This window comes from Falco punctatus, assembly GCF_963210335.1.
Source record: "Falco punctatus genome assembly, chromosome: 6".
Lineage (NCBI taxonomy): Eukaryota > Metazoa > Chordata > Aves > Falconiformes > Falconidae > Falco > Falco punctatus.
Window position 1 is genome coordinate 7426371 of NC_137585.1, and position 27271 is coordinate 7453641.

The 27271-nt window shown below is 42.2% G+C and overlaps 1 protein-coding gene across 1 annotated transcript in view; it reads left to right on the forward strand.

Moving 5' to 3' along the window:
• The first annotated feature begins 10258 nt into the window (after positions 1-10258).
• DPT (dermatopontin) overlaps positions 10259-27271 on the forward strand; it is a 29047-nt gene continuing 12034 nt past the window's right edge. The window contains exons 1-2 of the mRNA XM_080393707.1: positions 10259-13731; positions 23546-23671. Coding sequence (XP_080249833.1) covers positions 13433-13731; positions 23546-23671 — 425 coding nt within the window. The 5' untranslated portion in view covers positions 10259-13432. The remainder of the gene's footprint in view (positions 13732-23545; positions 23672-27271) is intronic.

Genomic DNA, 27271 nt, shown 5'->3' on the forward strand with positions numbered 1-27271 from the left:
GGTCCAGAAGGGCCCAGGGAACTGTTCTCCAAATCTATGCACACTGCAGGCTCCACAACATTTCAGAATGACCTATTTATAATACTAAGCCTATAACACAAAGTTAAATGCCAGCACTATGACGGGCTACAGGAAAAAAGCAGGAGAGATGAGAATTACTGCCAGTGTCCAAGGTCCCTGAAATAGCTGAGAGTTTGCTATGGAAAGTTCTAGCTGTTAGCATGTAAAAAAGAAGCAACACTAGCAGCATGTGAGTGCTGTATGATGTAAACATACATGAAAGGAGTGGTTGGGAATCAGATCCAGATTCACAGATTTGGAAAACAAACCCTGCTTTTAGGTGTAAGACCTGCTGAAAGAGAGGATAAGATAGTGGCAAAATGGTAGAAGGAAAAGAAGAAAGGAGAGAGATTAGGCATAAGGGAAGGGAATGGCTACAAACAGTGGGTGAAATTGTGGTGACCTGTTTTCTTTAATTGTCGGTTGTGCTATAAACTCAGAGCATGACCTTGATGACAAGTAAACCTTTACCATGCTTTTCCTCAGTTTCCCACGTCTGTAAATTAGATGCAACATTTCGGTACCTCATAGATATAAATGCCTCAGGATCCTTAAATGGATAGTGCTAGAAAGCTATAAAATATTGCAGTGTAAAAAAGCATCAGATAGGCATAAAAGAGAAAAGCCAGCTCAGAAAATAATCACTGATATCCATGCAAAAATGTCATTTTGGGTGCCATAAAGAGCTAAGCCATTTATATTCTTAAGAGGAGGCATAGCTGAGAAAAATGGTGCTCTATCCTTACTACCACTATGGCTCCCAGCAGGGCTTTCTGCTGAAAGAACGGTGTAACCTAATAAATGCTGATGTGATGGTGACAGTGATTGATGAAGGAAGCTCAGGATCCCATTGTGTTCAGTGCTGCGAACCCCTAATGATCCTTACTCAAGAGTCCCATATTTAGACTGTAAGCAAGAGACAGCAATGGACAGAGTAAGCTGGTAAGAGATGTACACACTGCTATGAAACTGCTTTTTCTAATTGTGTTTCATCTTGGTGAAATCCTAAGAGATCCCATCATCCCAGCCTTATGTTTATGGGAATCTGGATCTGTCCATTGTCTATGAAGGCAGCCAGCAATTCTCTGCTGTGGAGGGCAGAGGCTGTATCAGGCAATTCATAGAGCAGTAACTATATGCAAATTACTTTCTCTGCAGTGGATGACAGCAAAGAAGGAATTTTTGGCAACATCCTCTCCAGGTTTTTCACTGTTCCCCAGGGAATCTCTGTCTAAGTGAAGGGCACTTAAAAGGTACATTATTTCCTTATTCCTGCAGCTTGGGCATTATTTTGCCTGCAGCTCTGCAGGGATCTTAGCATGCAGCTTTGGACTTTCCCAGTCAGCTCACTGGAGTACTGAAGCAAAGCAACGAAGGCAATGCAGCAAAAATGCTGATTGTACTACAGTCCAGGAGAAGTGCTATTCATATTCAACTCACGGCAAAGCCTGTTACAACGTCATAAATCCTCCGCAGCAGCAAGAGCAGGACAAGGGAGAAAAGCCTGCTGTCTCTGCTTTTCTTCCACAGCCTATTCTCAGTGCTGTGCGTCATGCTCTCCTTCATTGCCCTCCTTCACTTCTGCACAGTTCAGGCAGACTCTGAGATCCAGGTTTGCAGAGTTATGAGTTAGCAAAGGCCTTTTCCACCATGACCCAAAGGCCACAAAAGCCAGAGAGTTTCTTGCTGTCAATCCACATTTGTGCTCTGAGTAAATCTGACATAAGAAATATGGAGCCCCCATGGTGCCAATATTAACAGCACTTTAAGTAGGAAAAAAGAGACAAGGCTCTTGGAAGAAATAAAAGCAGCTGTAAATGTCAAATTCATTTAATGTCAGGAAATTATGTATCTAGAGAGAAAGGCTCATAGTAGTTCTAACTGCTGGGTAAGAATTTTTTGTTTTCTGTTGAGTAGTTGGAAGATTTTTTCCTCATCTTCTTTCACATTAGGACAAGATAGAGACTCTTGTGAGTTTTCCTGTGAAAAGGCAGAGAGCAAGAAGCAAGAAACAAACTGTTAATAGCTGGGGAATATGGGTGTTTACTTGGGGTTGCAAGATACCAATTGTCAAATCCATAGTAAAAGACAGTAACTTAAAACTGAGCTTACAGTATCAAGCCAGAAAGACAAAAAATGAGCAGAAGGCCAAACAGGAACATGAAGAAGCAAAGTAATTTGCTGAAGGATATAGAACTGCCTAGTGGCAGAGCCAGCTTGAGCTGTGACTAAACCCAGAGTGTCAGGGTTTATTAACCCAGGACTCCAGGATTTACTAAACCAGCACCTGCTGCTGAACTGCTGATGTTCTGAAGCTTAGGTTCAAATAGACAAAAATAGTTTTGGAAGAAGGATATAAAAAGCATTTCAAGCAATTAGCACAGTTCTTTTATTGGGCGCAAGGTTGCCAGGGCATCTGGAGAGTTGCAGCACTACTGGGCTAGGGGCAGTGATAGCTCCCCAGGCAACTGGTCTAACCTATTGCTGACAAAAAAGAACATTGATGCACTCTTTTTAGCTGCTGGGTTTTGCATCCTTCATAAAAATAACCAGGTGAGAGCTGGCAAATGTGCCTAATATAGGCTCAGAAACAGTCTTTGACTTTCACTGCATGTGCAGCATGCATCTGTGCTGCTAAATATTCTAAGGTCACAGAGGCAGGACATGCCTCCTAAAGTGAGAAATACACTGTTTTCAGTATAACATTTTGAAAGGGATAGTTATAAAGACAGCTGCAGAGCAGAAAAGCACACAAGTAGCAGCTTTGATTCTGTTACCGAGTTCCTTTTGGTCACAAAGACTGTCACATTGCCATGCACTGTAACTTAGACTTTCTGTTTGCAGGTGGAAAAATGAAGGGTTGTGCATTCTCCATCCTTGGAGGTTTCCAAGACTGCTTAAAGCTGTGAGCAACCTGGTCAGATCTTCAGCCAACCCTGATTTGAACAAGAGGTGGAACTGGAACCAGAAACCTCCAGAGGTGCCTTTCAACCTGAACTATGCTGTGCCTATTGCAACATGAGGAAGGTGAGGCATTGCTGCCCATGATTAGTAGAACAGTGACTTCTGGCCCTTATTTCCTTCAGCTGGTGCCAAGTATTTGATGGCTACTGAAGACAAACCCTTTCATTTTCCATGCTTCATCAGAAAGCATCACTGGGTACAGCTGCAGAGGCAGCTTAAGGTAGTAGTGCAAGACTTATCCAGACACATTTCTAGTTAGCTTAAATCATGATCTCCAGAACCAATGGGTGCTGACACTTTGCACTGCGCTGTGTGGACATAAAATTTAGCCAGGCACTTAAGTAATGAGCAGAAATTTCTCTTAATCATGTCATATTCCCTTGAAGGCAGTCACAAAATACAAGCACAAACTATTCCACTAGTGCCTGTCATCCCTGCACCTGCTTTTTGAGTGCCTTTGCTTTATGAACAACCCAAACACATAACTTTGTTCCCGGGCATTTTTTAGAGTTCTGCTGACTCTTCTTCATTCTTTCCATGTCTATCTTTACATTTACTGGCAACTATTTTCATTTATCCATGTAAAGCAAATAATAACATCAAGGTTATGTACTTTCAAAGCTACTCTTCCACAGACCTACAAAGCTCTCTGATGATGAGCATTGGCTGTAAATATGCTAAAGGTGAGAAGAGAAACAGGGAGTCTGCTGCCCTAATAAAGCTGTTGGAGCTCTCAATGCAGTAAACTAACCTAGAGCATAGCACAAAGAAAAGGAAAGGATGCATTCTGTGGATGTAGTTGATGAGCCATCAGACTGATGTGATTAGAAGAGTTAAATGCAGTACTAGCTACGTAGGCATTTCCCTGCTTCTTGGTGAACACCATTACCGCTGGGATCTAGCACGGTGTCAGGCATAACCAACAAAATCCAGGGGTGCTCTTACAAAAATGGCCTGCCTTATGGATGGGCATAAGGCATGACAAACTTTGTGGTGCAAAGGCAAATCTGCATGTTTGAAAGCTCACAGCAGGCTCAGGAGCTTCATGGCTTGAGCATGTGAAGTCCAGATACTGAAATCATGTTTCAGGGGCTCTTGGTTACGCTGCTTGTGGTGATGAGGAGGAGCTGATCTGCCCCAGCCCCACAGAGAAGCTGAACTAAGAAACAGGAGTTTGTAGCAATACTGATCATTGTAGCTGCTTGCAACAGCCAGGTGGGTAGTGGGGGAAGCACACCATGGATCAGAATGATGGCAGTGTTGAACTACTGCAAAAAAGGGTATGGCCTTATCCTAAAGGACTAGAAGTATACCAGGTTCTATGAACTTGGGAGTAAAAAAGGCCTGTACCTATATAGGAGAGTATAGAATAGGTCAAGCAAATATATTTTTTGTTTTAACGTGAACTCTATCAGAATGGCATCTGAGTCAGGGCAGTGTCAAACCTGTTTGTCACACGCACTGAAATAGTTCCTCACCCAGCTGAACTGCAGCGCTATCAGGATCTTTGTTACCTGACTGTGCTCTATTTGTTTGAACAGATAGAATGACTACAGAGACTGGGTGTCGGATATTGTTGCACTCTCCATATTCCAATTTTTTGTTCAAAACTCCAGAGATTTCCCAGGGGAAGGCAACATTCCTTTGAGCTGTCACTGTGCTGTCACCTCCATGCAGCAGGTGAGCAGGAACTGCTCCTAATTAGCTGATCAGAGTAGCAACAAGGGTGACCTCCAGCCATGTCCTGCTTACAAGATAATGAAGGAAAATTTGTAAATGCCATGTAATGAGGCCTTGACAACAGTAGTTACCAGTCACACTTGGAGAAAGTCTATAGTCACATTACATAGGCGAGGAACGTAGCACAAGGAAGCAGATTTGACCTAGCTTTCATCCACCTGGCTGAGGAAGCAGATCTGACCTAGCTTTCATCCACCTGGCTGAGGTATCCACAGCAGCAAAGATGGTGGGTCTGAACCAACGGCCACATAAACGGGCAGGGAGGGACCCAGGTGGTTTTGTACTCTGCGGTACTTGCACAGAAGGAGAAGCCCCAGGCAGAGGGGAAGGAAGAGAGATGGGTGCAGAGCAGCAGGGCCTTTTCTGAGGCTAGGCAGACAGACCTCATTCGGCACAGCCACAGAAAGCCACGTTTATCATCTAATCACATGGACTCTGGGACTGTCGGTTTGAGCAGTCTCATTAGCAGCTTCACTTCTCATAGCCAGCAAAGAGGGGTAGCATGTAGTGGGGAAGGAGGGTGAAGCAGAGCTGGGAGCACACAAGGAGAACAAAGCAGGGTGAGACAACAGAGCTGGATTACAACAGCAGGAGCATGGGATTGTCTCAGAGCACCAAGGAGCTACTTCTGGAGCAGGACAATCTGTCCTGCAGTGATGGGGTTAATTTTAAATTGGAAGAGAGCTTCTTGGACTTTTTCACTTCCACCTTCAATCTCTGGGGCTGGCAGTTGCTAATTACAATAATGCAAGGTGACAGTCACATGCGGAGTGGTGGATGACTGAGCAGGGCTGAAAATCCAGGTCGGATCACAATGAATTATAGTGACAGGACGCAGAAGCCCCTTCCCCAAAGTTTCTCTTCTTCCCTCCCTCTCTCTTCCCTATACCATCTGCAGCACCACAAAAGCAAAAAAAAAAAAAAAAAAAAAAAAATAGAAATGATTCTCATGGCTAGAATGTAAATAGATAGAGGGCACCAGGAGCTGGGTTTCAATGACTATGTTGTCACTCCAGTTATCCAAATTCACAAACCATATGGTCAAAAGGGACCAACTAAGCATCTCTTAATTTCCTACAAAACATGGGCTGCCAGATAGCACCTGGCTTTAGTGACTGATAAAGCAAGATCCTTCTGAACTCTTAAGATTTTATTTTGACACAAAGAATCCTGCACAAAGAAAGTACAAAACTGGTATAAAACACAATGAGCTCTGAGTGTTCCTACCCAGCATTCACTTTTCACTGGGCTGAATAATCGTGCAAATACAGGGTCCTTTGTACGCAAAACTGAGACACCCCTCAGTCACATTCTCACCCCTTCTCCCCCTTACCTAGCTCAGAGAAAACTAGTTTTGGCTGAGTCCCATTCCCATGACCAGCAAGTGAATTACAGCTACTGCCATTCTCACATCAAAGATCAATTCAGCCCTGACCTCAGACTTACCCCGTGGGTCTGTGCAGAGTTATTATGAGTGATTAGTTCAGATTTTCCTCTCCAGCATTTCACAGCGATGTTAAGATCTGTAGGTCACAGTCTATGCTAGAGAAAGCCATGTGAGAACTTTCTAATGGTACCAAAATTCTCTGAAGGAGAAACCTGTTCACCACCCACAACAGCTGGTTTCCATGACAAGGATCACAGCTGGCTGACCTCTTAATGCTGTTCAGCTGGACGGCTACAGTCACATCCCTGGAAAAGGGTGGCCCATAAGCCTCAGGTCAGTAAATAGTCCATAGATTTTGAAAATGCTACAGCTGGCTGCTGTGGCCTTTTCTAAAAGGTTTTCCATGGATTAAACTGAAAGAGAAGGTTACTGAGCCATACATGCAAACAAGCTTTTCGTGAGACTTTCAAAATAGACAAAATATTACTTGCACCTCTTTTGTATCTCTTCTCAGATTTGAAGAATACCTCAAAAATACCTTGATTGCTTTTTTTAACTTCTGCATTAGAACTTAATGTTTTTCCTACCCATTTTTTTCACTACAGACATTCTCAATGCTTCAAGAATCAGCTGAAGCTACACATTTTGAGGCCAAACTTAAAACAAGTTGAGAGGGGAAAAAGGTCATTTTTCATAGGTCTATCCAACACTCCTTATGTATTAGGTTTCATACTGATTTCACTTAAATGTCCAATGAGCCCACTGGAGAAGAAACCTCTTTCTGAAGGAGTCATATAAAGTTTTAGATCATTTCTTCCTCTGATGATCTGGTGATGACTGCTCTTTCAAGAAAGCTCTCCAGCTATATCAAGTAGGAACCACCAACCTCTAGACAGCCCAGAGACTGCCAAGCTTGAATGCAGCCCAAAGACTAAAGATAAAGCTATTATATTAAAAAAAAAAAAAAAAAAAAAGAGGAGGAGATCCTCGATGAAAATGAGGTTTCAGTTACTCAGCTCATGTATAAAAATGTCCTGGTAAAATGCTGCCTACTAAATCTGTGAGGAGGTTCAGCACTGACTCAGCCTGAAGCATCTGGCTCTCTCCTGAATCAATGCCACCTGAATTTCCTGTAGCCTTGAGGCTTTTTTCTTTTCTTTTGGCAGCTTCACCTTCAAACACTGCACCCTGCCTGTCTAGGCTTTATACGAGACTGTAGCTAGAGACCTCTTACAGATTTTAAGCATACATGCTAAAAGATATAGTGATGACAACAACAACAGCTACAGCAATAATAAAAGACCTTTTTAGCAAAGAGTACTAGGAAAAAACACCTGGCTTTTAGCAGTGACATGTAATTGGAAAAATACCTTGCCCTGTCCTGACATTTGAAACTATAATGGCAAACACTCATCAAATTGGCTTTTCCTCGTTGTAATGATCCTGGAAGAGTCATTGCAATTGCAACAGCTCTGTAAATTGCAACAAGTTTAGGGAGTGAATTTATTAGCACAAATGGTAAGAGTTACTAGTACAGGGCAACTTTTACAGCCTGATGTACAGTGGGAAGGAGCAGTTATATCACTGCTCTGACAAAAGCCTGTATTACTATGATTAAACCATACAGGAGGTGAAAGAGCAGGAAACATCCAACTTCTTCACGACTAAGTGAAAAAAAAAGTGAAAAAGCATCATTTTCTGTTCATATGCTGTGCATGACTTCTTACTACATGTACATAATAGTCAAGTTACACAGTTCCTCATGCCTAGATTTGAGGAATGGCTGTATCAGAACTGGTTAAATATCCCTGAGTAAATCTAGTTGAAATTATTTCTGGGAAGAGATCTGTGGAAGTTGGTAATGACAGCAATAGGCTCCTGGGTTATTTAAGGGCAGAACGTTCTGTGTAGACATTGTAGGATGTCTGCACAAACCCTGCAGTTGATAAGGACATCTCCCCTTGCACAGTTTAGCTCTTTTCCACTCCCTAGGGAAAGGTTTATCACAAAGGTTTGTGACTCTCACTTTTGTACTCAGTTTTTCAGGGTAATCTGATCTAGGAATGGTGATCAATCTATGAAACAGTTGTTCACTGATTCCTTGAAACCTATGTTTTCAAAATAATAGATTTCAGAGTTGCAGATGGAAAAGATTTATCATGGCATCTAGCTGGTTTGTCAGACTAGGAACATTTGTTTCAGTTGTTCCTTTACTAGTGCTTTGGTGCATGGTCCTTACCCTTTCCTCAGAGACTTCATGACTTAAATTTTGTATTTCCTGTTTGCTTCTATTACTTAACCCACGGTTTAATACACATGCAGGCAGGAAGGTATTACAAAAGTAATCCAAAGCCTTATGATAACCTTGGAAAAACAGCACTGCAGGTAGTACCTTTTTTCTCCACAGCAATATTCCAGGTGCTATTATATCAGAATTTTCTACAGTTACTTCCAAAGAGAAAATATCTCTGCAATACCCTCTAATATCACAGGTTCTTAAGTAGTAGCTTCCCTTTTACAAAGAAAGAGCTACACAAATTAGAAGCTGAACCAGTGTCTCTGTAAGGAAGTAGCAGGGAAAAGGTGTTGGGAAAAGGTGTGCTTTCCCAGGGCTGGAGTCTGATGCTGACAGTCTAGATGCTGGAGTTTAAAATCTGTTTCTAGCCCTAAAGTACTGGTGGACTTTGGGCAGGTCACTGGACCTACCATATAAAATAAAGAGGTTTTATCCTCTTCTGCTTTCCAAGAAGGTGACGGAACTTCAACAAAGTACTTTGAGAACATAAAGGGAAAAGTGCTGGAAAAAATATTACCAGTAGGAAGCCTTGACAAATGAACTCCAGCCTTCACCATATACAATCCAAAAGAAGGTAATGACTTTGAGCTAAAAAAATGACAAAGATATATCTTTTTCCCTTATGAAGCACAGCTTTCTAGCAGCTTCATCCTTCTCCACATTACCAAGACTTCTGAAACCTCATTTCAAAAGACTTAATAAAAGCACCCATCCTCACACTTTTATAAAAACTGACAATGCAGGAAGCTTATATATACCAAAAAAAAAGTCATGCTGCAAAGATGGCATGTAAAAGTAATCAGTAATTGAATTCGGTTTACAGTTCCCAGATCATGCAGCCTCCCTGACTCATCCAAGCCACTCTGCCTTATCAGAACTACCAGAACCACCCTGAGACAGTGTGTAATAAAATACAGAAAATGTGTTCAAAATGTGTGACCTCACTGATGCAATGAGCTGACATGAAAAACACTTTGTTCTCACTGTGAAATACCATGATATGGTTACATTAGCTTGGAAGCATATGTATATTGCTGCTGCTACTGTCACCGCTTCTGTCATACCCACTTTGTGTACAGAAGACCTCATGGCACAGGGGATATACACTCAGCCTCCTTCACCAGCACAAAAAGCAAAGCTTCACTTCTGGTTATAGTCCTGAATAATATGGGATGGAAACTCTCTTGTGCATCCTAAAGGTTGAAGTGCTGTGAGGTAACACTTTTATATGTCCCCTCTTCCCTCACAGTGGGGTCAAAAACTAGGTTGCCCATGAGTGAGACCATTTCAGACACAGGAACTTTGGCAGCATGGCTACTCCAGTAAGACCAGATGACACTATTTTCATGCAACCCTGTTCTGTAGAGTTGTACCTGCCCCTGACCATGTCTGAACCCTTGCTATTCTCATTGCAGCTCCAGTGTCTCTGTGTTTGCCAAATAATAAAGCTTCTCTGTTCTTTCTCCTATTCTAGTACAGAGCTTGGGTGCTAAAATAAAACCCATTAAGCTGGCAACTGTTATTCATTCAAAAAGTACTACTGCATCTGTGATTTTAGTTCAAAGCGCTGCAATCTCTCTGCATTTCATGGCTGTAACAAGGCATGGCAAGAGAATACTGCAGCATTTCTCCTAATGGCTCCACAGCAGTAATAACAGCTGCAGCACTAAGTAACGCTGCATTTAGTATCTGCAGCAGGAGAGAAACACAGAATAATTCAGGCTGGAAAGGGCATTCCTCTTAAGGCCTCTAGTCCAAACTGTGCTCAAGGCAGAGCTATTTAAGCCGGGGGGGGGGGGGCGGGCGGGGAGGGAAAGGTAGCAAGAACAATCACTTTCATCTGCCATCACTGGGCAAGGCTGAAACTAAATACTTGTTTGTGTGCATTAAATGCAGCATTTCTAAGAACTGATCGGGAATAAAATTACCAGCCAATACATATTCCATGGCAAGGAACTGATAATGAAAGTTTGGTCTCAGCACCTCGTATTTACTACTTCATTCACACTTTCTGCTTTTCCAAAGGTTGGATGTGGAAGGCATGCAGCTGACATTTTTAAAGTTAAATTAAAGGTTAAGAAATTTCAGAGAGGGACTGATTTTTAAATACTGTTGAGTTTTCTCCTCATGCAAACTCTAGCTGAAGAAGCCTAAAGTCACCAAGCTGCAGACTAGTTTGCAGCTCTTCTAGCCACTGGATTTTAAACTGCTATGTGTGATTCACTGGCCAGAACAGAATAAGGCATAGTGGTTAACATGCCAGTGAGTCAATGGAAACACAGCCAGCTCTCAGCACTGGCAACATAAGTGGAATTATCTGGGTTGGAGCAATGGTGTGAAATGTTAGCTAAACAAGTTGCATGTAGCTTCAGCTTTTCTCCATGAATCGAGCAGCTGTGAACTGCAGAGCTGAACGAGCATTACTCAGAAACAAAATTCATGTATGCACACTATTCTCTTTTTTTAACCCCTACAGGAATTTTCAAATCACAGTTCCTCCCACTCACAAATACCACCCTTCTCCGAGATGACTAAAAATCATTATGTCCCTCCTGTAAGAAATTCTGCTCTCTTCTGGTTTTATTCAGTATCAGAATGAAGCATAAAATGTAATATTAAAAGTTCCCAGAAAGCACTGGATCCAGAAACACAGAACTGTAGATGTTTAGGCAGTCCTTGGTCAGGACATGTCTGCACTGCCGTGACTGCAACAGGTAGTTTTAGTTCCACATCTCTTATGTTCATGTTCTTCCCTGCACAGCTTTTTCCCCCAGCCAAACCACTTATTGATCACAGTACAGCATGGAAATGCCACCCTATCCACTAACTGGGATCAGGCAGGGTAGACTATGTAGCAAGTGACAATAGACACCTCAAAGCTTCACACGCATGTCAAAGGTAGGCGAAGGAAGACTGTGCCCTACTCTCCATAGAGCCCTCCTCCCCCTACTCATACCCTCTTGCTGCTGGTTTTGTGTGGGTTATGTGAGGTAAGGATCATATATATATGATAATGTGCTGCTTCCCGCTAAAACATCTACCAGAATGCCTCTCAGACATATACAGCACTGTGCAGCGCTTTCAGATGTGACTACATCTGTAAGGAAGTGAGAGGGAAAAATACCATGCACTAGTGAGTGAGCTGAAAAACTCATGCGAGATCGTGCAGTTCAAGTCTGCATCCTGGTGCCCGTCGGTTTTTTTAACCTCCTCTCTCTTTAGACTTGGCTACCTGTGTCCCCTAGTGTTCCCTAAGATCTAGAGGAGGGCAGCTCCAAGGCAAGGGCTGTTCTGTGCTGTCTCCATAGCCCTCCTCCCCCGGCATCTGGGGCTGCTACAGCTGGAGGTGAGGCACTGAGCTAAACCAGCCACTCTGAGCTGCCAGGTTCATGTGGATCTGCACCAGCTGTGAGCACGGGCAACTGAGATATGGCTGCACTATGCTCCTAGCAAAGAGCTCAACCCCTCCTTACAGTTTTGTTAAACAAGGCTCTGCTACAAAAAAAAAGCCAATAGCTAAAGGCACAAAAGCACCTGGTTGATGAGGCTGAAGGCACCTTTTGAGGTCTTGGGCTTGTTAGTAAAAGCACCTGCCTCCTGGGATGCTTATGCTCCTGCAAAGCAGCGACCAGGCACGATGGGTTTGGAGATCCCTAGAGATGCACAAGTCCACTATTACCCATCACAGATCTTCTTTCTGATAGCATCAGCAACAGAATAAAAGCTCATACACTTTTCTAAAAAACTTTTTTTTTTCCATGGCACAAATAGGGAAAAGAGGTAGTGAAGAGAATGGAGGAGAAACTTTCAGCAAGAAACAGTCTCTGGGTCCCTTGTGGTGATTTCACTGATGAAGAGAAAGGATCTGAATCTGGAGCTGTTCTCAGGGTCACACATTTCACTAGTAACACAGCATAGGCAACATAGGCATATGTGTAGACTATGTTGGACAGACATTGGACTGTCTCACCTATTAAAAGATGCTCAAGTCTCACTGTTTTCCATGGGTCAAGTACACAGTTAAGTAAAGCACACTGTTCCACTCTCCTGAATAGGGTAGGTTCCTGATAAAGAAATTACCTGAGGATGTGGCATATAAACACATTTCCAAGTGGCAAGTCACATTCTGAAATTGCAGCACAGTAGCTCCTCAGCAGGAGCCCCATGTTTCTAGCCCATGATAAATGCGAGGTAGCTTAAAGGGCCTTGCTCAAAGATTTCAATAGGCTATGGTGACACAGGGAGCTTATCTCCTTGTAACTTGCTTATGTGCTTTACCCTCACATTAAAACATTTGCCAAGTCCACAGTTTTACAGTGCCACACACAGTCGTAGCAAAATCAGTTCTGTATGGAAGAAGCCAATGCCCTGCTTCTCAGGGTGGGGTGTTTCCATGCGAGGTCAGTCTCAGTCATTCAGACTCCACCTTCCCTCCAACCAAACCAAACCAAAATGTCTAAAGGATTTTTTACAACAGGAGTGGTGAACTCCCCCACCTTGCCCAATTCCATTCTTTCTAGGGACTGGAAGAATCATGTGTCACATATTTAGGGAAAAGAAGGTGGGGACACACACACGACCACATTTTGTTGCATGTTATTAATGATGGAAAATGATAACTTCAAATCTAGCTTTAATTTTAAATAGTTTTCAAACTTAACTGTTGTCTTGAGGATGAAAGTGGGACGTCTGTGACAGTTATAATATAATGCGCATCTTGCTTTATACAGTAGCTCTGCAGCAAGGGTTCACAGATGGTTTGTGGTTGTGGGAAGACCCTGCTTTTACGGCCTGCAGACTTACTGTACTTGCGGAATTCCACCTTAAAAGTAATTGGACGAGTCTGCAACTCAGAGGTTTGCTAAGCAATGACACATTGCACTTGGATTGGAAGCATAACATCTGGAAGCCAAATGTTAGAAGAGATATAAAAGGGCCAGCCCAACAAACCAGCAGGGCATTTCTAAGCCAGGAACATCCTCAGGATGGACCTCGTCCTTCTCTGTGTGTTCCTGCCTCTGGTGACTGTGGCATGGGGCCAGTACAGTGACTATTACTATGGTCCCTACAACTATGGAGATAACGATGAATGGGTCAATGTGTACCGGCAGGGTTTCAACTTCCAGTGCCCACATGGGCAGGTGATCGTGGCTGTCAGGAGTGTTTTCAACAAGAAGGAAGGCTCCGACAGACTGTGGAACTACGCCTGCATGCCAGCAGCACAGAGCCTCGGTGAGCCGACAGAGTGCTGGTGGGAAGAGATCAACAGGGCGGGAACCGAATGGTAGGATACCCCCAACCATCCCTGGAGGGCACAGCCCTGCTACCCCCTGTGGAATGAGGGTGCTAATACTGTGGTCAGAGCAATGCAAATGCATATTAATGCCATCATAACCAGCAGCTTTACTGCCCCGAACGACTGCCTTAGACTCATTAATCATGATGCATGTGTGTGAGATGATCAGCATCACATTTGCCTTCTCTATAGCAACTTCTTGCTGGAGGGTCTCAGTGTGCTTTAGAAATGCTGTGTTGCTTGGTCACTCACCTCAGCTGCAAAGTGGTTCTGTCTTGCTATTTTTTCACAGCTGAGGAAAATGAGGCATGAACCTTCAGTGAGGAGAGGATAAAGTCCCTCTTGAAAGGCCACACACTGAAACAGTGACTAAACTGGGGAACAAACTATAGAACTCCTCACCCCATCCTCCTGTTCTTATCACTAGAAAAAAAAAATCGTCTCTGTATTGCACTGGGTTTTCTCTTTGTGATTTTGTTGCTAAGCTTTTTGGCTTAGGCACAGTCAAAGGCTGTTTTCTAGTCATGCTGGTATTACAGGAGCCAAAAATGCACACTAACAAGCAATGATGGTCGCATATATATGCGTGATCATGATAGCAGAGGATCACGTTAATTCCCTAATACAGTCAGTTTTGGTTAACTAAACATTACATTTTCCATCAACCTTAGAGGCAAAGGTGATCACATTTTATGGCCACAATAATTTCTGGAAAGATAGTTCACGTTTAAGCAGCATGTACCCAGTATTTAATTATCTTCTGTTTTTTTTGAAGAAATGTGAAACACAGTTTTGGAAACCCTTGAGTTTGAAATATTCTTTGGACAAAATGAAATGAATGCAAGAATACTTCGAAATACTTTAAATGGTTTTGTTCCAGAAATTGCAATGTAATTCTTGTAGATTTCATGCTATATGGGAACAGGTTAGCAATGAAATGTGAAGCTTCTGCTTTTTAAATGATTCAAAATTTTGTTCTGAATTATTCATACTCTTTCATTTACCACGTGACACATTCATATGGCTGATGCAATGCTAAGGAAAAAAAAGATTGACCCTATACTTAATTTTGGAATAAGAATCGAAAAGAAAGGGGGAGGGCTGCAAAACAGGCAGAAAGACACTGTGATAATCCTGGATGACTTCTTCATTTTTCATACATTGATGCAATTTCTACTCATTGCACAGTAATTTTAATAGACCTTTCTATTGTTCAAAATAAAATTATTATTCTCTTTCTAAAAATCCCTGTCAGCAATTGCTCAAGTTCACTTCTCACAAACAGGATACTGTGTAAATCTATACAGAATGTTTTCTTCTGCTGTTTAACCATGGGGCTGTATTCATCACCATGCTCCGTATGCTTAGCATGACTATATCCACAATGTACTATCTGAATATTATTTCCTTCACCTCTTAAAGATATCTTTCCATTTTGTTGTCTTTCTTGCCTACATTTTTTTTTCTGCTAACCCTATCTTTTCCCCAAATGTATTTCTTTTCCAACCCCTCTTTAATATGTTTAACTGTTTCATTCTCTTTCCTAGCTTTAGGAGTTATTTTAGTTACTTCTTCCCTAGCTCACCTTTCCAGTCCATCTTTCTGTCTTTTACATCTACCTGTCTTCTCTGCACAGATCTCCTTCTTACTTCCTTCTGCCTGTTTCTGGGGGAGGAATACACCAAAGAGATTAGGGAACACATACCCCTTTGCAAAGGTGAACTTGTGCTCCTAATTACTTAGGCTATTTCTGTAAATCTTAGCTAGCTGTGCCTGGTTATGTTCTGCAGTTTTCTGCACCCAGGGCTGTGCTGGTTGCATCTACAGTGCTTCACGGACAGAAGCTTGCTGTAAGCCAGCACATCCCTTGCTGTGTCCAGACACTGCTGCCCAAGAACCCAGCTGGCTCATCCCAGACTGGAGTGAAAGTGTGGGCCAGCAGGCAGCCAGCCTGGAGTGTCTGAGTGCCAACTCAAACCTCAGATTAACGTGACAGCATGGATGTAGCCTGTGGGGCCTTTGACAGTCCCAGACCTTCTCTCTTGGCAATTTTGCTTCTCATAGCTGCATCTATTTTCTCTCTCTCTCTTCCATGCCCAGCTCAGTGTAATTTGGAGCCATCCCCAGTTCTAAAGCGACTCACTTAGTAATCAAGTGGCCACAAATATGAGTCACATTCTGTACCATTAGTTCCTGTTTGGCCACCTCTGTTTCCCCACTGATCTGACAAACCAATCTGTTGGTGAGCAATACATCACCCTCACGTCAGCTGACACAGTGCTCTGCTGAACTCATTAGTCCATTCCCCATCCTGGCAGGATGAACTGCCATATATTCCTTCTTCAGCTCTGCCTCACAAGGTATTTCGTCTCACTTTGCACATCACATCCAGAGAGATTCAATGACTTATACCACCAATAACTACAAAACTGACAAGATTTTCCCCAAAATTTAAGGTACATTTCCTCTGCTGTAATTGAGGCTTTTTATTCTTTGTCCTGCCTTCACTAAGTACTGAGAACAAGCACACCACATCCTTTGTAAAATCTCTTTAACTTATTAATAGGTAGCAGCTATGTCTTTCCCTCACTCACAGACCTTCACCCATGCTTTTGCTTTCAGGCAGAACATGTCTCCATTCTTCTCCTTTGGAAGTTTCATATTCCAACATTCCTAAGCAAGCGCTGATGATACCTACAGCTCTCCTCTGAATTCCTTCCAGTTTCTCAGACGTGTCCCAGAAACTCTAGTCTGTCAGAAACACCAAAAAATGACCTCTGACAAATTATGTTTATGGCATTATACAAATTACCATTCCTGACCATTGTGCAGCTGCACAACAGAGAGAAACCCAAGAAATATTTCCTTAGAAAAGACAAAACAATGAAAGCTTTAGAGAGAAAATGAAGTGCCAACATAAAGCAGAGAGAAGAAAGAGTCTCCAACTAAATCATTTTTTTTGGCCATTAGCACAGGAGGGGAATGGCAGAAATGGATGTGGGGAGCATAGCGATAGGAGAGTTGGGGGGCTGGAGCACAGGAGGAAACCACTGTTTAGGTAAGTTTACTTCCTACACTAACTCTAGGTATTATATGGACTTCCAGGAACAAACGTATAAGACTGCATCTTACAGATATGAAAAAATGTATTCCACACAAAGAAGGCAACTACCCAGATCCACATTAGGCATCTAATCACGATGCCTACTTTATCACCTCTGCCCCCTTCCAGGGTCAATGGAGAGAAATGGGTACTCTAAAAACTGCTCTCTGGGGCAACCTCTCTCTCTCCAGAAGCAGACTCATGAAGACCCATCATCTCTGATAGTTGCCTAAAATTACCTACTGACATTTCAGAATACATCTAACTATAGGTACTCCACTTAATAAATGCATCCCTGAAGTTAAGGATATATGTACATACACTTCTGAAGGCAGCATGTTCTTTTGCGTTTTGCTGAATGGACATGAGAAACATGTGAACATGCTACAGGACTCACAGGGAAAATTTTGGCAATAGATTGGATCACCTGATCAAGGATGTCTTCTCAGCTTCATTAATCTGTGAATACATTTAAATTTAAGGAAGTGTACAAAAGCTTTGCTGAATCTGTCCCAACACCTTACTTCTGCAATGGCTACCTGTTAACCAAGATGCTATTCAATACTGGGAGCAGAATCTTTCTTGGCTAATTTGGAAACGCTCAAGTCTGAAGTAGGGAAAAGTGTTCAGGACATCCCCTGATTCCACACAATCCTTCTAAATGTTTGTATCCTGTGACATCCCATGGAATCCTGCCTTTTCAGACAGAATAAAGCTTATGCTCTTTGCTCTATTTGTACTGGAGGAAGCTTGACCTTGGGTAAATATTTCAGCACCTAAGAAAAGGTAAGTTCTGAGTGGTTGTGGGTGAGACTGTTCTTCACTTCTTTGCTGAATACTACAAAGTTCTCTCTACAGAGTCTTTGAACAAAGTACTCAAGAAAAAACTTTTTCTTGCCTGAAAGTAATCATACCAAAGGACTGGAATCACACAACCAACCAACCAAAAGTTTGCAAGTAAAAGACAAACAACTCTTCCTTCCAAGAGAAAGCATTTGTTTTACACCACATGATGCAGATGGAACCATGCCACATCCCCAATGCACTCCTGGTTACCCTTAAGGCACAGAGGAGAAACATTTCCAGCCAAGTGGTATTTAATGCATGTTTACTGCTTCTTTTCCTTGTTTGGACTTCTGAGAAAGTGTTTGGATGGGACTTGGAGAAAACAAATACCTAGATTCCCCCTCCCTAGTCCCATTCTCACTCTCCTTTGCCTTCTCTTTAAGTGCACAAACACACATGCAGATCCTTCAAGTAGGAATAAAGCCCTATTTCCTACAAACTAGTGCAAAGACAGACTCATGGGCAACGGAAATGTCTGCAGAAGCCTTCTGTTCAGGCACGGGCAGCAAACCCGGGTACATCTGTGAGGAACTGGTTTTGTTCTCAATGTCTGACCAATCCCAAGTTTCAAATCTGAGACTGTGTTACCCAAACACAATAATCAAGCTGCCCTTACACAATGTTCCCATTTGTGCTATCTACGCAAACAAGTTAATTTTCTTCCAAACCCTAGATTTATATTAAAGCAATAGTGTTATGAGCTTTTAGCACAGCTGCAATGGACTGAGTCCAGTGGGAGCATTTGAGGAGGATTCTTTCTGTAGATAGGAAACCTCATCAGCGACTGTCAAAAAGAAATCAACAGGGTGAATAGGGCCTTGCCTTCCCTCTGGGTGGCTAGCAGAAAGAAAGAAAGTCATCACTGACCCCTAAATGAAAGAAAGAGCTGAACATGACAGTAAGGTTGCCTTTGGCATGTGGAAGTCATGACAAGACATCTCACCATCCCATAAGATAGTGAAGACTCCTCATAGGAGTGACCATCGGAGACTTAGCATGGCCTAATCAAACACGGAAAAGTTGTTCCCTTTGAGTGCCAGAGTTTCAAGTGGCTTGAGCTTGCTCTCAGCCACTTATGTCTTCCCACTCATCTGTAACAGCCTGATGGTTAAATCAGCTTTCATCATGCCACTAACCAAATTATGCAAAAGGAAGGCACTCTACAAAAAAATAACTCAGAATAGCAGGACTGGGCCTCCCCTCCACAACTGTATGAGAAGGAAATTAAGTTTTGGATAGTGAAAGGAACAGACTTTGGTAAAATAACACTCCAGGAGAACAGTCTATCTAATGTCTCATTTAAAAACGTCTCTCACACTCTAACTGTGGTCTTACTGGCTGCACAAGGTTAGGCCACTTCTCTCCATATGCAATCCAGGGAAGACTGCAGATGAAAGCATGCAGAATTATTTCTATGTCAGTTTGCCTTATCTGATATATCTCCATAATATACAGATCCAATCTGCTGCGACAGGCTCTAGAGAGATAGCTTTAAAGTAATTAATGATGCAAGTTTTACAGAAGCCATCTGCTCTACAGCAAAACAGTGGGATTTTTTTGAAGTACATAGAATGACACTGTCAGGTTACCCCGTTGTAAGGAACAAATTGCCCTTAATGCAGCATGACCCAGTGACTACTGAGCAATGTATCAGACTCTGCATGTTTCCAGAGAGCTTCAGGGAGTGCTAGCCAACCAGTGCAGCGGGGGCTCAACAAAGAGTCTAACAGATGCACTTATGGCATCTTGACTTGGGCTTCCCTGAGGGGATTTGTAATGAACAGGCTTCCTCTTTGGGTTGTCACCCTCAGGACAACATGCCGCTTAGGCTAACTCCTGAGGTATCTGAGGGACAGGGGGCCTTAGAGAGAGGTGTACACCACAGCACCAGCATTAGGTGGGGCACAACACTCTGGGGCTTTGTCGAGCAAAGAGTAAAAATAAGATGAGGGCATAATTATGAAGTGTCACCACAATTGGTGCCATTGCCCAAAACTATTATACTGTTGCAAGCAGTGTTTGTCTTCAGGCTGGCAGACAACTCTGTTGAGTCAATGAGGTACACGCTTGGCCACTGAGGCTACTATCAATGTTTGCAAATAATGTGGCACAATTTACGTGCATCTGTAGGGTGAAACAGTTTGTGTATGAACCCAAAATTCACATATGTGTTTTGAGTGGATTTGTTTCAAACCAGCTCTAGTTTGATCTCACAGATAAAAGCTCATTGATGAACAAGGAAAGCAGTCCTGATCTGAACTAAACTGGTAACGTGGATGTACACTATGGGTGCTTGCCACGACAGAACTCAGCTGTGCAACACTCATTAACCAGTTCAGAAGATTTGGTGAAGGAGGGGCTCTTCACAGCAATTGCAGCAGGCCAGGAAAGTCTCAGCTACCATATCCCTGTTATTACACCAAACTCCTCCCAAAATAAGGCTGCATTGTTTACTTACTTTCTATGAAACACTGCAGCTATTTCCAACAGATGTAAACAAGGGAAGGGAAGGGCAGCTGCCCATTCAACAGCACCTGACCTTCACCACCACCAATCTTCCCACTCCCACACCTACCAGCCAGCTCACCTCCTCTTCTCCCAGTACCAGATCCAAAAGGCAACTCTTCATGCATTGCAACTTAAGCCAACAGAAAAACAAAACAACCTATGCAACTTCAGCCAACAGAAAAACAAAACAACCTATCCATTGCCAAGTTTAATCCCACACAGTCCCAGCCAGTTTCTCATACTCTTCTGCATTCAACTTCTAAGCAGTATCTTCCTCTCTTCTTTGCAATGTCAGGATTTTATGAGTGTGCAGAACCCAGTGACATGAACTCTGAATACTGAATTATCCTCTATAACAGATGTGCCACAGAGTGGGTCTAGTGAAAAAGGCTTTTTTTTTTTTTCACTTGACAATAAATCAAAAGTCCTGAATCACTAGTTTCTCTTCACCATACTGGTTTGCAGGATTTGCTGTGACAGGACTAGCAAATTTAACAGAGAAGGAAGAAATCCTCACATATTAAAGTTGTTTTCAGACTAGCGCATAGAGCAACTGACTACAAAGGTGTGTGGGGAGGGGTTGTTTGTTTCCTGTGAAGAATTACTTTCTGCTTGTAGGAAAGATGCCAGCTGGGAAAAGGAAAGAAAAGAAAAGATTTTATATGAGCTCACAAATAAATACTCCGATTTCTGGGAGCATCTCTTCATCCAGGAATATCTAGATTTGACTTGAAATTAGAAAAATTGGGGGGGGGGGTGTGGGGGTGGGGGACCTTCCATTATGTCAAAGCTAAAGAAAAGTACTTCAGCGTTCCCAGTATATTTCTTTCACTGAACCCAATATTGAGCTTGAATAACAGATCGCAGGACTTTATGTGTATAAGACAGAAGTAGAGAGGGAGAAGTTATAATGAGCTTAAAATTATATTTCAGATTTTATTTGGAATGTTTTAAAATATATTGGAAATTTAATTATAAGACATGACTTATGTCCAGTTACACTCCCCATCCAGGAAACTAATTTTTAAGGTAACACCAAAAATATTTTTTTTAAATAAACTTTTCATGAGAGGATAGAATCAGGATCAAAAATAACCAAATCTTCCTAAAGTTTGCTGTCCAAATAACACTCTCATGTTTACATGCGTGTATAAGTTAGCTATACTTTTTTCAATCCACTATAGAGAGAAGGGTCCATCAGTGACACATTTCTATCAAAATGAATCCTTCCATCAAAATCAGACTGTATTAGTAGAGGTGTTCAAGAAAATAAAAACTGTTGTAGGGCAGAGAGAGGGGGAAAGAGGGCATGTCTTCCCAGACTGAATGTGAGCAAGTGGGGAGAGAAAAAGAAGGAATAACATCCTGCAAAGACAGGTACGGGCAGGAATATCAAATGCTGATTGATGGGGACAAGAAATTGCCGATCAATGCCAAGTCACTGGGAGTAAGTGCAAAGGAAAAAGAGGACAAAATGCTCCTGGTATCACACCTATGCAAAACATCTAGAAAACCTCACAGGGGCGCAAGTCTTGAGCAGTGGAAGTGCATGTAACTGTGAAGGGGGAGAGGCAAAAGATGAAGAGATACAAATTTGGTTCTGTGTTACACAGATTAATGCTCATCCTGCAACAGGTACAACCATTCCCTATATTTCTGTGTATCAACCTTTCTTCCACCAGGATAACACCAATCATCTGCAGCTAACCAATATGTTTACACAGAGTCTTAGCCATATGTTCCCATGGCCTATGTGCCAAAAAACAGAGCAACTTCCTATCAAAGTCCTGCTGAAATCCTCTGAGCTAGAGCCAAACTGCCTTACTTGGTGTGATACCATAGCAACTCAGAGTCCCCATCATTGCTTAACTCTGAAGGTCCTCAAAGGAGTCTCAGAAAGCACAGCAAGTATGTGCGGCCCCAGCAATGTGGGACATGCAGGGATACAAACAAATGTAAATACTCATCTGAACAACAGAACACAGTGGAAGGGACATATAGAAGAGACCCCTGGTTCAAAGCCAGAAGCTGAAAGTTAGACTGAGGAATTAATCCCCTCACTGGTCAAAACCAATCAGTTTTTCAGTTTATGCATACAAACACTTGAGCCTCAGGCTTTGCGAGCACTAACACCTGTATGCGCAAGTGAACGACTTTCCAAACACTAAACTCTGCTAGATGATGTGTTTTCCCTTCTCCAGGCTCATTAAAATAAACTATCAGGTCACTGAATTAAACTAGGGGAATTTTTTTGGTATTTGTTAATCATAAAGTTCTTTTGAATGTGTCTTTTGGATATATCAAGGTATTTGATTTTACAGTATCGCAAGGAAGGTTTGCTATGGCTCTAGGCTGCCACTTTTCCTTGATGAAGGAAAAAGAAAGTAAAGAAAAGGAAAGGAAATACAAGAAATTGAATCCCTGTAATTTTCTCCAATAAAGAAACAATAAGCCTAGGAGGGGGCTTGAGAGAATGAGCACTCAAATGCTGAGTTAATGAGTTGTCTCTTTTCATGCTCTCCTTGTCTTTAGTCTCCAAGCAAGCTTATTCAAACTGATTATCACTTGAATTACTTCGGGTGTCACTGTCCAGTTGCTTGCAGGGTGTGCAGAAAGAAAAGCACATATCTGCATACTTAGAGACCATGTCTATTTTACTTGAAGGCAATACTTATGTGTATGACATAATTCTTGAGTGCACAGAAATCATGAAGCAGCACATTTTTCTTTTGGAAATCCAGTCATAAAATTTATGTGAGTCTTAAATTTTATAACATTTGAGTCTCAGTTCTCCTCACGTGATTGTTAGCAAATCACAATTTCATCACAAACCTATAATGTTTTGAATTAAGTGTGCCTTCTCCTTCAGACAGATAATTGAGAAATAAATAAAATAAATTGTTGAACTTCTCTCATAGAAGAGTTTCTAAGGCTTCTTTTGTGTAGAGAAGCGGTTGAAAAAATGACTCCAGTGAACCCCAAATGATCAAATACCAACAAAGACAAAATAACAAAGTATTAATGGACTATTTTGGAGTCAGTCTCATGACTTGTGAACAGTTGAGAATGTCAACACCAGAACAATCTTCTTGCCTGATCAGCATACAGGAATGATTAAATACTTTAGAACAGTTTAAAGTGCAACATAAATGTTAAGACATCCTTAGTTAACTAGCGCTGCTTTCTTATACAAAATGGTGCATACAGTGCTTCTCAATGCAAAGCCAAACCCTTAGCTTCCACCCTGAATCAAGATTTTTAACACTGTTTTCAGAAATGTTTGAAACTATCAGGGAATCTAATGTTGTTTTCCTTATGTGCTCTCTTCTTTCTCCTCTTTATTAGGTATCAAACCTGCTCAAACAATGGGCTGGTGGCTGGTTTCCAGAGTCAGTATTTTCCATCTGTGCTTGACCGTGAATGGCAATTTTACTGCTGCCGCTATAGCCGGAGATGCCCGTATTCATGCTGGTGAGTTCAAGCAGCAACCAAACCCATTAGCCTTTTTTCCCCAGCAGTCCTATAAATGTTTTTTAGCTTCTTGGCCTGTTAAAGGCCTTGTCTGAGAAAAAAATTAACTGTGTTTTTTGGGTCTAACCAAGTTATTTCCAGTCTGGTAACAGGATTCTTGAGGATCCATGGCTAAGGGAAGAGAACGAGGGCACAGTGATGCTGATGAGTGCAATGCAGTAGCTAGTCCTAAATGAACAGGTCTGGGTACTAGCAGCAGCCTAGCTGTGCTGGCAACCGTGACAGAAGTCTCCAAAGTGGAACAGCACTTGAAAAGTGGTGATACAGCCCCCACTGTAAATCCAGCACATTTACAGGAGTAGGAGCATTTCTGCACCTCACCATTGTGCCACAATGACTTACAGGAGTGAACTCACTGTCCGTTACCTCAGAAAAAATATCCTCTGGTTGACAACTTGGGATTTTTGTATTAGTAATGCACACAACTTGCTCCCTATCTCAAGGCTGTTTGAAGACCAAAGACAAAATGTGCTACTGATCATAGTCCAAACCTAAAAAAAAAAGGTGGCTTCACTCCAACACAGTATCACAACTGGTGGTGGCGACCTCACAGAGGCTGTGGAAAAATTAACTACACATTCCGAGCTTCCCTGTGTTCCCAGGTTTCTCTAAATTGAGACAGAAGCACAGAAGCAGAGTGTGTTAAGAAAGCTCGTACTGCTCCTGTTCATTCTGCATAAAAGAATTCATGGTGTTATGCTCCAGGGCTATAATACAGCTATTATCACTGATACAAAGGATCACAACTGCACTTTAGGAAAAAAAAAAAAGAAAAAAAGGAGGGGGAAATCTGCTTGAATCTCTGTTTCCAGAACTCAGCTTTGAAGTAAACTTCCCATTGAGATGCATACAAACTGTTTACATGCCCTTTGATCTTACTGGTCTGGCTGGCTACCGACCAAACACAACAGCAGTGCCTTGCTTTGCATCCTTCAGTCTCCTTGCAGCCAGGAGGAAAAGAAATTTTTTTATTATTTTTAAAGATTTTAAACTACAGGAACTCTGTAACAAAGCCTTTGATCATTTTTCTGCCCCTTTCCAGCCTACACTGCCTACAGATGTTCTCTGCCTGGGGGTTTATTTACATACCTGCCCAGGCTCTTCATTCTGAGGGAAACTCACTCTAACTTTTAAGCAGTTCTTCCAATCTCTCTTACAGCCCTCTCATATCACATGTATTTTCAGAGAGACAGCAGAAATCTCTGACCTCTTTTGTTGTTATTGGCAATTCTGCCTCTCTCAGACGTCGTCTTGACAACTGGGAACAGCTTTGTCTCTGCCTTGCAAATTGGCATTCAGAGTAATGCAAACCCTAATGTAAATGTTTGGGGGTACTGATGTCTCATGTTTTCACCTCAGCTGCACAGGACTCCTATGCTGTCCTTGTATTTCCAACAGTGACAACACTCCTGAAAAAGAATGCCTTATACAGTTCAGCTGCTATTGTTTTTCCATGGAGAAATAGCAGCATTTCAAAGGCAGATGAAGTGTTTCTCCCTCTAAGCAGGGTAGAAATCCCATGTGCTCATGTTCTTCTGGGAGGGGAGAGCTGTAAAAACCTCTAGGAAGACCTGTCACCTTGTAAAAAGCCTCTGGTGCACAGTTTGTGATTATGGGTTCATTATGAAATCATTTTGTACCCTGTATTACCAGGCTCAGTCAGTCCATCTGGAGACTACTTTGTTCTGTTCAAGCTACTGGCCTATCTTTATACTTCCATATCCACTCTCAGCCTGGACAGTCTGTCATACCATTTCTTCTACTTGAGAGCCTTGTTTGAGTTACTCTCTTGAAGTGCCTCCTTACAATATATTTCTACCAATTCCTTCCAAGGTCTCATTCTGACTTTGGAGTCAGCAAAGTAGGTACAAGCTCTTTCTACATACAGTTATCCAAATTAGGATGTTATGGTCTGGATGGACAGACAACTAGATGGCTAAAAAACTCGTGGTATAACAGGCTCAGAGGGTAGTGGTTAAAGGGTAGATACCTTGCCTGGCTGCCCATTACAAGCACAGCGCTGTTACTAATGGTCTGCCCTGGGACACATCCCACTTAATATCTTTATCAATGACCTTGAGGAGGTAACAGAGCACGCTTTCGCCAAGTTTGTGTATGACACCAGACTGGGGGGAACAGCTGATGTGCTTGAGGACAGGACTGCTGTTCAGAGGGATATAAAGAAAACTATTACCTCTATGAGGACAGTGAGATATTAGAGCAGGTTGCCCAGTGAAGATGTGCAGGATCCACCATCAGAGGTTTTCAAGACTTGACTGAATAAAGCCCAGAGCAGCCTGGTCTGACCTCATGGTTGACCCTGCTTTGAGCAGGGGGCTGTACCAGAGGCCTGTTGAGGTCCTTTCCTGCCAGAGTTATCCTGTGATTCCAAATAGGCGGACTGTTCTGCTGGAGGGCCTACACCAAGCAGCTAAAATCTCCTCTCCAAAACAGTGGTCTCCTGCCTATTGTCTGCTGGGGATGCTTTCTTTTCTGTTTTACTCCCTCTACCCTGCCTTGACAGTGTCTGGGAGAGTGCTAGTTGTTATGCTAACATACAAGCAACATGAACTACAGTGTGGTAGCATGAAACCCCATGCTTCAGACCCACTTCTACTACCACAGATGTGACTTGTCTGAATTGTGAAACTTCAGTGTATAGCAACTAAACTTCCCATTCCCTAAGTCCAGGAGATCTCACTGACAACTTCACTCCCATTCGCATTTCCAAGTTATTGTCACAAAATAGTTTTCACACATCACACTTCTACTCTGTATCTTGCACTCTGTTTTAAGATACATTTGACAGAGACAATGTGTTTTCCAAACAATCTGCAAAGCAGTTTTGGGCTACCACAGGTAGGACCTCAAAATCTATATGCTTGTAAGACACAACAAAACTGTGTGTGCATATACAGTATCATTATTTATTACAGTTTCTGCCCCAACCTATAATGGTATTTATTCTGTTCCAGAAACTAGCTGTCAGTAAACTAGCCGTGGAAAAATGGCTATTAACATGTTGCTGACTCCTTTTTCTTCATTGAAGCAGCTTAATTTCATGCAAAGGCATCTATTTGTATAAAACTATGTGGAAAAGTAATACCAGGAAAATAAGCAATGGTTGTGATGCCTCCTGGATCATGTACGAACATAGGAAGATCCATATTCAAAGACAATCCAGACTGCAGAATTTCTCAGCAGCCCTGAATTTTAATGTGCAATTAGTCCTTAATGTGCAATTAGTCCTTCATTGTGAAGCTAAACATGGGCATAAAGGCATTTTTGAGAAAACCGACAGTACTGAGGCATAACAAAACTGTTTTAAATTAGCTCTCACCTTGGGTATTTGATCCTGGTATTTGATCCCTTTTTCTTCCAGTTGTCTCCATAGAGGACTCTATGGCCAATATAAAAGCAGTAAGACAGGTGATCCTTAAGCACCATTTCTCTTGACTTCTTCAGGACTACATTCCTTCTGAAATGAGCTGGTGTTCCCTACAATGAATAAAGACAGGTTGCCTCTATGTATATGAGCCA